The sequence below is a fragment of the Sciurus carolinensis genome, chromosome 16, assembly GCF_902686445.1.
Source record: "Sciurus carolinensis chromosome 16, mSciCar1.2, whole genome shotgun sequence".
NCBI lineage: Eukaryota > Metazoa > Chordata > Mammalia > Rodentia > Sciuridae > Sciurus > Sciurus carolinensis.
In genome coordinates, this window is record NC_062228.1 from 51,738,483 (window position 1) to 51,753,024 (window position 14,542).

Genomic DNA, 14,542 nt, shown 5'->3' on the forward strand with positions numbered 1-14,542 from the left:
GCTAATCCACCTGTACCCAGATCAACTTTCATACATTAAAGCACACACATCTTAAGGGTACAGGTCAGTGATTTTAAAATTACATCTGTGCAATCACCACCCCAACCGAGGTGTAGAACATTTCCATCTGCCCAGAAAATTCCTTTGTGCCCCTTTCCAGTACTGCTAGATCCTTTCCAAAGCTCTTGTGTCATTTTACATCCAACAGTGTATAAAAGTCCCCAGTTGCTCCTCACCACTGCCACCACTTGGTATTGCCCATCCTTTTAATTTTAGCCATTCTGGTTGGGCAGTTTAACCATCTCCCTTGAGGCTGCCTTTCCCACACAGTCCAGAGTGCAAGTCAGGCAGGGGCTGGGGCCACAGCCAGTGCAGGAGTCCCGTGGCCAGGAACCGAGAGCCCATGGGAGTGCACTCTCTCTCACACCTTCAGCCCCCAAAGAAGCTCTGGCGCAGAGTGGGGAGGCAGCGGGAGGGCAGGGGCCCTGGTAGCCCCAGGACACCCTGGTCCTGGGAGTGGGGGAGCTGCAGAAGCCTGGACTCTCCTGTGACCCCTCAGAGAGGGGAGAGTGGTCACACAGCAGCATCCATCACCCAGGTTTCTAGCTGCCTGCGCTGACTAAGCTCCCAGCTCCACTTCCTCAGACTTCAAGAGGCAGGAAGGAAATCTCAGGCTGAGGGGACCTCAGGGCCAGGGCACCCTTCAGCTCCCAGCACCTGCTAATTCAGTCAATCTGCCACAGGGCCCTCTCTTAAGAACCCCAAAATTCCCACCCCTTACAACATCTCAGCCTTAGGGTCCTCTCTCCCACCCGGTTTCAACGGACTCCTTTCCCAAATGTCCCTTTTTTTTTTTTTTTTTTGGTACCAGGGATTGAACTCGGGGGCACTTAACCACTGAGCAACACCCTCTGCCCTTTTTTAATATTTTATTTTGAGACTTGATAAGTTGCTCAGGGCCTCACTAAGTTGCTGAGGCTGACTTTGAACTCAAGATCCTCCTGCCTCAGCTTCCTGAGCTGCTGGGATTACAGGTGTGCACCACCACGCCCAGCTCCCAAATGTTCCTATGTCCAGACCCTAACTCCCCAAATTATTTGATCCCAAGATCCTCCCGCCTTCCCATTCAGAGAGCACCTCCCCACAACATCCCTCTCTGCCTCTCCACCATCTGCCACTCCTGCAGCCCAATCCCCAGCCATGGCCAAACCATTTGGTGGCTCCAGGCCTCTGAGCAAGTACTGGTGGCTTATGGGACGAAAGGGCTTTCACCCCACACTCATAAGGAAACTCAGCAGCTTCCACAACAAAAGGAAAATTCAGATTTTCCAAGGCTGTCATGGGAAGAGGCAGCTGGGCATTTACCACCAACCTAGTTCCCAAGATTCCTCTGCTCCCTGGAAGCTCTGCACCCCCATTACTTTGAATTCAAGCACTGCTCCCCCATTAATGCTCAGGCCAATTGTCCATTCACAGTCCTCCATGGAATTCTGAAGCAAGGCTGGACCAAGTTGGAAAATCTAAACCAAATTTACTAACAGCCTCTGGACAAAAAAGGAAACCACCAGGAACTAATTACTGGCCCATAGTTAGCCAATTGGGTCTTCAAACTCTTTCAGCTTCATCTTGGGACCCGCCCAACGGGGGGCGGGCTTCTCTGCCCATCCCAGCAGCCCCTTTGACAGGAACTACTACCTTCCTCAGTGCCAGGGATGCTTCCCAGCAGGCCTCAAAGTACAGGGACGAATCTTGGAGTTCAAAGATTCACCTGGATTCCCCCGTGGGTACTGCTCTGTGGCCCCACCAGGTTTGGAGAACTGGGGTCTCAGCCCAGGAGGGAGCACAGGCATCCCCACCACCTTCCTGAGGCCCTGCTCTGGGGCTCGCAGTGGAGGAATTTGTTTAAAGAGCCCCTGCTTACAACACAACCATGCATGTCCAAAGGGAGAGCAGCCCCTAACATGTTACTACTGTTTGAGGAGGCTGAACTCTAGAAAAACCCAGAACAATTACGATAATGTAGTGGTAATTACAATGCCTACATTTATCAAGACTTGTTCAAGAACTTTACATGAAACATTTAACTGAAACATAACCCCAAGAATATGGTACCATTAAGATCCTCCAGTTCCCATAAGACACTGAGGTTCAGAGAAGTGACGAGGTTGAAATCACAAAGCCTGAATTTTCTCCTGAGTCCGACTCCAGAATTCCAGCTCTCTAGGGTATAAGAGTTGCCTCTTTTAAAAAAATTCAGCCCAGGTTGGGGGTGTAACTCAGTGATAGAGTTCTTTTCTAGCATGTGTGAGGCCCTGGGTTCAATGGTCAACATTGCAAAAAAATAAAAATAAAAATTCTCAGCCCTTTTCTTTTCCCGACTTTCCTCCCTCTTCTCCTATCTTATACATACCTGGAAGTCCAAAGTTGGGAGAGTGCTATGCTCCAGCAACTGCAGGGCCCTCCCCAGCATCTGCCTGTTAAGGAAGGAAGTGATTCCTACGCATTCTCTACAATCTTGCTGCTCAGAAATGTGGTCCACTGCCAGGCTGGTGGCACATTCCGATAATCCCAGCAACTCCAGGGGCTGAGGTAGGAGGACTGAAAGTTCAAGGCCAGACTCAGCAATTTAGTGAGGCCCTATCTCAAAATTTAAAAAACAAATAAATGAAAAGTAAAAATGTAAATGAATGAGTTCCACTCTAGACTTGCCGAATCCGAACATCTGGGGTTGGGACCATGTTTTTTTCTTTCTTTCTTTTTCTTGTTCTTTGGTACCGGCGATTGAATCCAGGGTTGCTTAAGCACTAAGCCACTCCCAGCTCTTTTTTTTTTTTTTTTTTTTTTTTTAATGTTTTTATTTTGAGACAAGATCTCATTAAGTCCTTTGGGCCTCACTAAGTTGCTGAGGTTGGTCATCTTGCCCCAGTCTTCCAAGTCACTGGGATAGCAGGCATGTACCACCGTGCCCCGTTCCGGATTTTTTATGCCCTTTAAAGTCAGAACGATGACTCTGCACGATCATCATAGTACCCTCCATGGAAGAATGAGTACACGACGCCTGCTTCTGCCATTCGAGCTCCCATAACGCCCTCATTCCTGATAGCCCTCCTGCTGGAAAATATATTCCACTGCAGAAACTACAACTCCCACAATGCCAAGAGGGGCTCACCACTTTCTGGAACTACATCTCCCAAGCTATCTTGCGAGGCAGACCACCACTATAGCGCCTGCTCTGCCCGATGCCACTAGGACTACAACTCCCACAATGCTCGGCGGCACAACTACCGCCCCCTGCGGCTCCGAGGCGGGACACGTCGGCTCCGCTGGGCGAGGTCGGGTCGGGCGGGGCCCAGGGGTCTGCAGGGCTAGGGGCAGGTTACAGCAGCTGTACCCTTCACGACGCAGACATGGCGGCCCAGAAGGACCAGCAGAAGGATGCCGAAGCGGAAGGGCTGAGCGCCACGTGAGCGAGCTGACTCCCCAGACCCGAGACGCGGGAGTCCCGACTCCTCCAGTCTCGGGAGTCCAAGATCCCAGACCCAAAAGAGGGCCCCCGATCTCCTCTTCGGGGACCCTGGAGTCTGGACCCCCAGCCCCCTCCTCCCCTGGGATCCAGGAGTCTTTTCCACGCTCCCCCGCCCCATGGGACACTAGCCTCCTGGGCTCCGGAGTCCAGCCCCCTACCCCCTTGTTTCCCACGGGTCTGAACTCCCGACCCGGTCGGCCGCTGACCGGGCCCCGCCCCACAGGACCCTGCTGCCAAAGCTGATTCCCTCCGGCGCAGGCCGCGAGTGGCTGGAGCGGCGCCGGGCGACCATCCGGCCCTGGGGCACCTTCGTGGACCAGCAGCGCTTCTCGCGACCCCGCAACCTGGGTGAGCTGTGCCAGCGCCTGATACGCAATGTCGAGTACTACCAGAGCAACTACGTGTTCGTCTTCCTGGGCCTCATTGTGTACTGCGTGTGAGTGCCGCCCAGACCCGTCCCCCGCCGGCTGACCCCGCCCCACCTGCTGGCCCCACTGCCAGGCCTGGTCACCAGAGGGCCAGGTCTCTACTCCTGCATCAATCTGGCCAAGATGCAGTGTGACCTATGTTATCCCACCTTCTTGTCCTGGAGGACATAACCTTTACCGACCAGTGTTCAGGGCTGCGGCCCCCAGGCTAGTCTAGCCCCAGAGGCCTGAATGCTGCCTTCCTACGCTCTTCTTCCAGGGTGACATCCCCCATGCTGCTGGTGGCCCTGGCCGTCTTCTTTGGCGCCTGTTACATTCTGTATCTGCGTACTCTGCAGTCCAAGCTTGTGCTCTTTGGTGAGAAATCCCCCCGCCCTGATGGATCCCTCAAATTCTGGTTTCTTGGAATGCAAACCTCAGAGTCCCAACCAAATCCTTGGAACCCAAGTCTGCCAGAGCCTAGGTGTTCCACCAAACCTAATACTTAAAATGTCAAACACACCAGTGCTCCCACCCAAACACAGAGTGAGATACCCCAAAGATACCACCCACCACCCAGTTCCTACATCTGTGGAAAGCATCAGCTGCAGGGACCCGCATTGGACACCAGGTGGCAACCTTGTACAGGCCTAGATCGTTTCCCTCTCCTTTCTTGCTTCCTGGGGTGGGACCTGGAAGATCCTGGAGCTTAAGAGAGGGAGGCTGAGGCCTATGGCTCATGTAGCCCCAGACTGATACCAAGCAACACTAGGAAGAAAGATGCCACACGTGGGGAATTTCACACAGGGGAAAGCCCAGGTTTGCTGTGGGCATGTGACAAAGATGGCTGGGCATGGAAGGAAAAGTACCGCCACACCTGGCTTGTCAGTTGCTGTCACCAGAACATGGAGACTTAAGCTTATAGTCATGTCAGAAACCAGAAATCTGTATTTTTATGTGAAATCATTCAGTGTGTTTGCCAGCCACAGACAAAATTCTTGGGAAACATCTCCAGAACACATCCTCAGGTCAGACGGGGACCTGGGGCCACCAATTTGAAACACCTTGTCTCTGAGTGCAGGTTGGAGCAGGAGGGCTCTGTGCAGGGGAGTGGGAGGCTCAAAGCCCCTGGAGGAGGAGGCTGAAGAACAGACAGGCTGAGGAAGGTGGGCTGTCTGCTGGTGGTCAGGGGACACTGGAAACTAGGTAGGGCCTGGGCACAGAGGGCCTTGGCATGAGGAGTTTGGAGTAGTTCCAGAAGCTTCCAGAGCTTGTGATGCTAGATTGTCAGGGGGCAGCAGAGGTTACTGACTGTGGGAGAGGGTGTGGGTTAGAACAGCTGCTTAATGACATCCGTCCCCAGGCCGGGAGGTGAGCCCTGTTCATCAGTACGCTCTGGCCGGAGGCATTTCCTTCCCCTTCTTCTGGCTGGCTGGTGCAGGCTCTGCCGTCTTCTGGGTCCTGGGTGAGTATAGGGTCTGGGTGGCTGGGGGTGGGCCATAGGGCCGGCCACGGAAGGTGGCCCTGAACTGCCTATTTCCCTGCAGGAGCCACCCTGGTGGTCATTGGCTTCCATGCTGCCTTCCACCAGATCGAGGCTATGGATGGGGAGGAGCTGCAGATGGAGCCAGTGTGAGGCGTCTTCAAGGCCTTACTGGCCTTCAGGGCCAGCTGACCCATCCCTGTCCATCCTGCCCCACACTGCCCTGCTGCTTGGGCCAGGGCTGCCTCCCGTCACGAGCCCAGGGAGGGGTTCCACCTTTAGAAATAAAGCCATTGCAGTCCCCGTCCAGCAAACTTTTTCCAGTGTCTTCTGTGAGTCTCCGGAGGCCAATGCTGGGAACAGCACAGAGAGCAGGTGTGGGGGGCACAGTGAGCAAGGCGCAGAGGTTCATCACAAGTTGTCACCAGGTGGTGAGTGCTAAGGAGAGAGAGGAGTTGAGGAGAGAGGGTGTCGGGGGTTCCCAAGATCACCCCTGGTTCCATGAAGTGCTAGGAGGACTTGGGACCCAGCACACATCTGTCCTCAGAACTGTGATTCATTAAGAAAGGACACAAAGCAAAATCAGCAAGAGGAGCAGGCATGTGGAGCCAAGTTAAGAGCAAATGGGGCAGGAGCCTCAGGTCTCTCCCAGGTGGCCGCACAGGGCAGGCTGAATTCCTCCTCCAGCAGCAAAGGGTGACAACATATGAGATGTCAACCTCAAGCCAGTTGAGACTCAGTGTCTGGTTATTACTGGGGATGTCCACATCAACACCCTCTGTGTGTTCCCACTCCAGGATCCAGGCTGCCCAAGGACAGCAGCCTCAGCTGCAGTGTTAATTCTCTACTGCACAGAGAAAGTTCTGGAGTTAGTGCAAGTTAAGGGTTAAAGAGGTTGGCCAGGGAAGGCCAAGGTGACCCTGGGTGAAGACCTAAACTGTGTGGGGAGGAGCAGTTGCAGATCTTTTCAACAAAGAATGTTCTGGGCAAAGGAGGCAGCAGATGCAGGAGGTCAGGGGCACCTGGAGGAGGCGCAGGCTGGGGCAGGTGCAGTGGGGGAAGCTGGGGGCTTGGACTCAGACTCAGGAAAGAGCTGCAGATGGCTTTTCATTGCAGGTTGTGACTACCACATGGGAACACTGTCAAGGAAGAAAGGTGCATGACAGGAAGGGGCAGCTGGATAAAGTCAGGAAAATGAGGCGCCAGAGAGAGGCCTGGGGGCTAGGGTGCAGTTCAGTGGTGGAGCGCTTGCCTGGTAAGCACGGGACCCTGGGTTCCATCCCCAGCACCACAAAAAAATAAAGAGAGGGCCTAGGAAGCTGCTCTTGGGGCTCTCTTTGAGGCAGTGACATTTCTGTGAGCCCTAAGGGACACGGCCAAGTGCAGGAAGAGTTGTGGGGAGTCTCCCAGGTTTGGCAGTGTGACCCTCAGCCTCTCCAACCTGGGCTTGTCACCAAAACTCACTGTGCATCATTTGTTCATTCAACGCCAGCGGGGACCTGTGTTGGTCTGGAATCCTGCTGTCAGCTAGGCCACCAGGCAGGCGTGTGGACTGTGCTCACTGCACCTGGGTGTGGCCGGTGCAAACAGAAGCCCAGAGTGTCAAAGGAGACCCCAGATTTCAGAGGCTTAGTGTGAAAAGGGTGTAAAATTTCTCATTAATCATTTTTACATTGATTATGTGTATTGGAAGGATGCTATTTTGGATACATTGACTTAAATTATTATTTTCACTTGTTTTTTGCTTTATTTTTAAAAATTTTTTTAAGTTGTTGATAGACCTTTATTTTACTTATTTATGTGTGGTACTGAGGATTGAATACAGTGCCTTACACATGCTAGGCAAGTGCTCTACCACTGAGCCACAACCCCAGCCCTGCTTCATTACTTTTAAAAAATGTTCAATTCTCAGCACCACATATAAATAAAAATGAATAAAATAAAGGTCCATCAACAACTAAAAAAAAATTTTTTAATTGGAAAAAAAAAATGTGAGCCAGGCACAGTGACACACACCTGTAATCCAGCTACTCTGGAGGCTGAGGCAGGAGGATTGCAAGTTTGAAATCAGCCTCAGCAACTTAGCAAGTCCCTGTCTCAATAAAAAATAAAAAGGGCTGGAGGTGGAGCTCAGAGGTAGAGCGCCCCTGGGTTCAACCCCCAATACCCAAAAGAAATAATAATAATAAAATGAAAATGTGGCCACATAGAGAATGGCAAGTCACATCAACAGCTTGGATTTGTTTCTACTAGTGCCGCGCAGGCAGCAGTGCCGCAAGCGAGGCCCAGCTTCCCAGAGCTCACCTTTGGTGTGAGAGGCCCATGATCCACAAGCAAACGGACCAGCCACCAGGGAGCCCTCAGAGAGGGACAGCTCTGAAGCCAGTCAGACAAGGCTGGGAGAGACGAGGGAGGAGCTGAGGGGAGGGCAAGGCCTTGCTGGGAAATGAGCAGTAGCTTGTCCCTCTGAGGCCTGGAGGGAGAGTAAGTGCAAAGGCCCTGAAGTCAGATTGCTCAGTAACTGGGTGCTGCTTGTGGATGGGGTGAATGGAGTGAGGGAAACAGCCCAGGAAATGACATTGGGAGGATATTGGGGACCAGATGGCACAGGATCTGCAGAACTGGGTGAGGTCTTTGGATTTTTGCTTAAGAGTTTTGAACAAGGAAGAGACAGGGTCAGGCGTGAACGTTAGAAATATCCTCTGGGCTGGGTGCAGTGGTGCACATCTGCAAACCCAGGAACTCAGGAGGCTGAGGCAAGAGGATCACAAGTTCAGGGCTAGCCTCAGCAAGTTAGCAAGACCCTGTCTCAAACAATAATAAGGGCTGTGGTGTGACTCAGTGGTAGAGTGCCCTTGGGTTCCATCCCTGGTACTGAGAAAATAAAATTTAAAAGAAAAAAGGAAAGACATGTTCCTCCGGGGCAGGCACACACTGTAATCTGTGATTGGGGCCTGGGGGGGGGGGGGTGTCGGGAAGCTGAGGCAGGAGGATCACAAGTTCAAAGTCAGCCTGGGCAACTTAGCAAGACCCTGTCTCAAAATTTTATAAAAGGTCTTGGGATGTAAATCAGTGGTAGAGTGCCCTGGGTTCAATCCCAGTGCCATGAATAAGAAAGACAGAAAAGGGAAGGGAAGGAAGATGGGCAGGAGGGAGCGAGATCATGGAGGAGGATCCAAGCTGGGGAAGGTGAGGCAGGGATGTGGGCTGGAGAGGAGGGACAGGGAAGGCAGAATCAGGTGGATGGAGCTTGTCGGGGGACCTGTGTGGGATCTAAGGGGAGGTAGCATGCAAGGATGACCCCATGTTTCAGGCCTGAGCACAATGGGAGGACCAGGGACCTAGACAGTCACTATGAGTCGCTCCCATAAGCTGCCACCAGAGGGCAGACAAGTGCTTCCTGCAGACTCGAGGGAGGGAGTCAGAACCAGGCTCCCTGAGAGATGAGGGCAGGGCAGGGACCTGGTCACCTGGGTCACTCTGAGGCCAGAGTCCCTATCCCAATTTTTGGGATAGCAGAGGGTGTTTTGTTCGTTGGTCTCAATGCCAGTGTTCCCAGAGGAGATGATGTCTGTGCCCATGTGGGCAAGTGGAGGCCACATCCAGTTTATACCCCTGGGCCTCGAATATGACCTACTTTCCTTATTTGCAGGTGACAAGGCCAGGGGCCCAGCACTGGAGACACATCATTGAGGCAGGTGGTAAACAGTCCGGGACTGAGACCCAGGCCAGAGGCCTGATCTGGGGGTAACATTATAGGCCCCTAATTCTAGTGTAGAGTCATTGAGGTTTGGTTTAGGGTGACAAACTAGATGGTTTGGTGTCTTATCAGGAGGACAGAAGCCAAAGGTCTGATTGTATATTTTGGGGACAGTGATTAAAGTCCAGCTGGCTGGCTGGGAGTGACAGATGTGTGATATGGATGACTTGTTTGGAGTGACAGCCCCGTTTCTGGTTTGGGGTATTAGAAATGAATTGTCACATTTAGGTGACAAGAGACCAGGGGCTGGGGATATGACTCGGTTGGTAGAGTGCCTACCTTGCATGCACAAGGCCCTGGGTTCAATTCCCAGCACTGCAAAAAAAAAAAAAAAAAAAAAAAGAGAGAGAGAGAGAGAGAGAGACTCGTAGTCAGGAGACAGAGGCTGGAATTCCTGAGGCCTAGGTGTCTAGAAGGCACATAGGATGCCTTTAGGATGATGACACTGTGAGCTGGAACTCTAGTTTCGGGTGACAAGGTTGGGCGTCCCCTTGGTTGGAGGTGATCTGTATTTGTTACCCTGGGGCCACAGAGGCAGGTTAGGAGCAGCTGCAGTGGAGGTCCAAGGTCTAATCATTGGAAACAGCCTGGGGGTCCCACTGTGTAATCTGGGACAACAAAGACTGAGGAGGGTCTCATTGCCTAGTGTGAAGTGATTGTAATTGGGGGTCACATATTTCAGTTTGGGAATGTCTGCTTACCTAGTTTGGGGTTAAACACATAATGAGTCCAGTTATCAATATTTTTATTATTGTTGTTGTTGTTACAAGGAATTGAACCCAGGGGTGCTTAACCACTGAGCCACATCCTCAGCCTTCTTTTATTTTTTATTTTGAGACAGGGTCTCACTAAATTGCTTAGGGCCTCGCTAAGTTACTGAAGCCAACCTTGAACTTGCAATCCTCCTGTTTCAGCCTCCCCAGTTGCTGGGATTACAGGCATGTGCACATACCTGACTCAGTTCTCAAGTTTTAAGTGACAGGTTAAGAACTCTTATCTGTTTGCGAGTGACAGGAACTGGAGTTGAGGCGTCAGTGACTTGGGTTCCTGTGTCAGTTGGGGTGATGGGGACTGAGATCCTAAGGTCCACTTTGGGGTGACAGACTGGGGTCTGATTATCTACTTGGGGGTGATGAAGACTAGGAGTCCTGGAACCTCCTTGGGGAAAATAGGGTCTAGCCTCTGGGGGCGACAGCTAGGTGGAGACACTGACATTTAAAGTTTGAGGTGCCAGATGGAAGGTTCAATGGCTAGTTTAGAGCAACAGAAATTGGGGTCTGGTGGACTCCATGGGGGTATCTGAAATTTGCATGCTAGTGCTCTCATTTGGGGCATCAGAGACCATGAGGTCTGACTTGGGGCTGGGGTTCCAGGGACCAAGGAACTGGTTTCCTAGTTCGGGGAGGTGACACGGGGCTCAGGGCTTTAGTCTGAGAGATCTGGCGATCGGTTGGCTCACCCAAGGCTGCAGACACTACAGGCCTGGTTGTCTCCGTGAGGGGACAAACCTACTGGGTCTGGTTGACTCCTGAGAGAGTGCGGGCTCCCTAGGGAGCGTAGCCACGCTGAGTGGAGGTGAGCAGCCCCCATGACAACAAGTTCCCTTTCACAGGTACACGACCCTGTCTCACATGGTTCTTCTAATAAATGTGTCACTCCTGTGTATGTCAGGAGTTCACCACTGGTCCCCTTCTCTGTGTGTCTGGGCCCACTGTCATCTCAGGGATGCTGTCGATCTTGGAAGTGACAGTGTCCAGCCTGGCCCAGGAGGCCCCAGACCTTAACTCCTCTGTGACACAGCGTCCTGTTCGTCAGCCTGGTTCACGCCCAGGCTCCTGTCAAGTCCTGCTAAGATTAATACCCAGGAAAGGGGGTGGCGGGGCCAGAGGACTGTGCTGCCAGTGGCAGTGGGTACCAAGCTGACTGCCTCAAGGTGACGGTGACGTGCAGTGCTGTTCTGGTGACTGGGGGGTGGGACAGCCACAGCGTTCTGGAGCGGGTGGTTCTCCCTGGGCCATGGTCCTCAGAGGCCAAAGGCAGCTCAGCTAGACCCCTCATCACGGCACTGGTGTCAAGGCACAGAGGACACCGTCTTGCTCCTGGGAGTGTCCATTCTTGCAGGCGACCCAGAGTGACCATGGCCTGGAAGGCTACCTGGCCTTGCCAAGAGGCAAGAAAGCCACCTGGGCTCCAGGAGGGCCTGTGGGCTCCGCTGCACTTCTCTCTTGGAGCAGCCTCAGCTCCTGGGATGAGCCAGCCCCGGCTGCCCAGGCAGGTCTCTCCCAGACCAGCAGGAAGCTGGGCTAGGGACACGTGGCTGGAGACAGGCCTGACAGCCAGAGAGGAAGGAGACTTGAAGACTTGGAGAAACAAGTTTTATTTTCAGTCTTCAATGGGTGGGATAATATTCATTTCATAATGCACTTTTGTGTAAATGAAGAATTATCAAACAATAGAAAATAAAGTTTCTTAATTCTGGGATAAAGTTTTTGTTTGTTTGTTTTGCGATACTTGGGGGATGAAGCTCAGGGGCACTCCACCACTGAGCTACATCCCCAGACCTTTTTACTTTTTTTTCTTTTTTATTTGGGGTCTCATTAGTTACTCAGGGCCTCACTAGGTTGCTGGGGCTGGCCAGTTGCTGGTCAGTTGCTGAGACTCAAACTTGCGATTTTCCTGCCTCAGGCCCTGAGTCGCTGGGATTATAGGCATGTGTCAGTGCGCCCAACTGAGGTCAAGTTTAAAAAAAGAAACTGTTGGTCTATTTTCTAGTTTGAGATGCCAAACTTTTTGTCTAGTTTGGCTGATAGTGATTGGGGTCCCTTTGTCCATTTGGGGAGCAGACACTGGGATCCATTGTCTAGTTTGGGGTGATGAGACCAGAAGTCAAGGGTCTTGCTTTGGGTAATATACAGACCCCATTGCCAGGTGACAGAGACAGCCCAGCTTGGGGGACAGACTGCAGTGCAGCTGGTGTTGGTGAGGCTCAGGACTGTGGTGGGAGCAGTCGTTCCAGTCCTCTCATTTGGGGTGCAGAGCCAGGGGTTCTTGAGTCTGAGCACGCTAATACCTGGGCGTTCCTGGGACAATTGAGCACAGGGTACCTGCACCCAGATGTGGGTCCCCTGAATAAATGGAGATCTCTAAGAAAGTGTGAGCAGGGAAGCGGAGCCTCATTTGTGGGTACTGAAGCTGGCAGCCTGGGCATTTGGAACTGGGGAGTCAGGAAGTCAGGATCCCAGATTCCAGGATCCAGTTGTGGAGTGTTTGTTTGGGTTGCTGATTTGTGTGGGTGACATGAAGGGCCAGTGCTTCCAAGGCTGGGAGCATCTCAGCCCCAGAGTCTGACGGTGACAGACCCCTGACTTAAGGAGACTGAAGATGGGCCCTGATGCCCAACGTGGGTCTCTGAGGCTGGAGCACAATTAACCACGGGCATTCTGACCCTGGGGGCTCTGCTTGCTGCCTTTATTGGACACGACAGGATCATGTGGACCCAAAGCCTATACTGGGAACAAGTGGTAATGATGGACAAGACGCCTGTGACTGCCACTGGAGACCCAGGTCCCTGCTGTGAAGAGATGGATACTGGGCTTAAGACACTGAATTTAGGACACTGGGCACGTAGCATGTAGCTCCGTGGTAGAGCACTTGCCTAGCATGCGTGAGGCCCTAGGTTTGATCTTCAGCAACACACACACACAAGATACTGAATTTGAAAGCCAGGTACAGTGGTACCCAGATACTTGGGAGGCTGAGGCAAGAGGATTATTTGAGTCCAGGAATTTCAGGCCATCTGAGCAATATAATGACACCCAATTTTTTTTAAAAAGATACAGAACTGGGGGTGACTCGAGTCCCTCTGTCGCCGTCTGGGTATCTGGTGTCTGGGAGCTGGTTTCCTGATGTGGGCAGCACAGGGCCAAGCTCTAGATGTCTGTGATAGTGCGGGCTCACTGTGGAGGAGGAGCTGGGGGAACCTCCAGGGCTCACATCATTGGTGACATTGGGAGCCCCAAGGTCTAGAGCAGAAGTGACTTTCTGTTGAGTGCCACCTGCCAAATTTGGAGTGAGTGAGTGAGTTCAGAGACTCAGAGGTCAAATTAAAATACTTGGTTTTGGGATCTGGTGATGACCAAGTTTGGTGACCGTGTGTTGATTCTGGGGTCCTACTGATTTACTGCTGACTAAGGCCTGGGACTCTCAGGCCTATTTTGGGGATCACTGAGCCTGGGGGTCCTATGCCCTGATGTAGGGGGTGTCTGAGCCTAGGAGGTGAGATGCTGAATTTGTAGGTGACCAGCTATAGAGTCAAGAGGCCTAGTTTGAGTGCCTCTCTGTCTTCACTGACTGCGGGTCCCTCAAGGTTAATTTAGGGTTGAGAAAGACTGTGGACCTGACCAAGACGGGGCCCTACATCTAAATTAGAAGTGGCTGCCTGTGCTGTCCAGATGGGGGAGTCTCGAGGCTGAGGGCCCAGAGCTCTAGATTGGGGTGATTGGATGTAGGGCTTCGATTCCAAGAAGCATACATGTTTTTGTGGGTAGCTGAGGCAAAAAGCTGTCTGGTTTAGGGTTGGCTGTCCAGATGTTGAGGTTGGGTTGGCCAACTGGGAGTCCAAGAGCCAGATGTTAAATTTGTCAGTGGCCATTTTGGTGGTCTAGCATCAAGCCAGGTTAACTGTCAGCAGGTGCCTCCCAGGGTGGCTGTCGTTCTTGTGAGGTTTGGGGAAAGCATCTGAGAGGGGTGGCTAGATGCCTGGTTTGGGAGTTACTGACTTCAGGCTCCTAATACTTCAATACAATATGGGGTTCGCTGAGCCTTAAGTTGCTAAGGTTTGACTGTTGCTGGGGTTCCTCAGACCCAGTTCAGGGAAGATGGAGTTTAGGGAGCTGTTGCCTAGTGTGAGGGGGCCTGAGGCGGACACCTACATGCCTAGATATGGTTGACTGACATGCAGCCTCAGATCCTGGGGAGACCAGATGTCTGGATTTGAGAGGCTTAATTTGGGGTCTTGATACCCAGTTCCAGGGACAACTGGCCTCAGGGCTCAGATGCTAAGATTAGGGTTTACCAATGACTGGGGACTGAATGTTCACTTTAGAAGTGTTTTAGTTTTCCATCACTGTGGCAAAATACCTGAGAAAATCAACTTAAAGGAACATTATTTTGACTCACAGTTCCAGAGATTTTAGTCCATGGTCAGTGACTGCTATTTCGGGATCTGTGGCGACGCACTACATCATGACAGAAGGGCATGGTGGAGGAAAGCTGTTCACTTCATGGAGACACAGAGAATGAATATGGAGTAAGCTGGGGATGAGATAGTCTTAAAAGGCCCACCCCCAAGGACCTACTTCCCCGTG

General features: G+C 52.2%; 1 protein-coding gene across 1 annotated transcript; it reads left to right on the plus strand.

Annotated features, from left to right (window-relative positions):
• Nucleotides 1-3,292: 3,292 nt before the first annotated feature.
• On the plus strand, nt 3,293-5,725 carry Rabac1 (Rab acceptor 1). The gene is made up of 5 exons (XM_047529048.1): nt 3,293-3,463; nt 3,750-3,962; nt 4,214-4,311; nt 5,297-5,398; nt 5,481-5,725. Exons 1-5 carry the CDS (start codon nt 3,408-3,410, stop codon nt 5,567-5,569), a joined length of 558 nt encoding a protein of 185 aa, XP_047385004.1. The 5' UTR covers nt 3,293-3,407; the 3' UTR covers nt 5,570-5,725.
• The last annotated feature ends 8,817 nt before the right edge of the window (nt 5,726-14,542 follow it).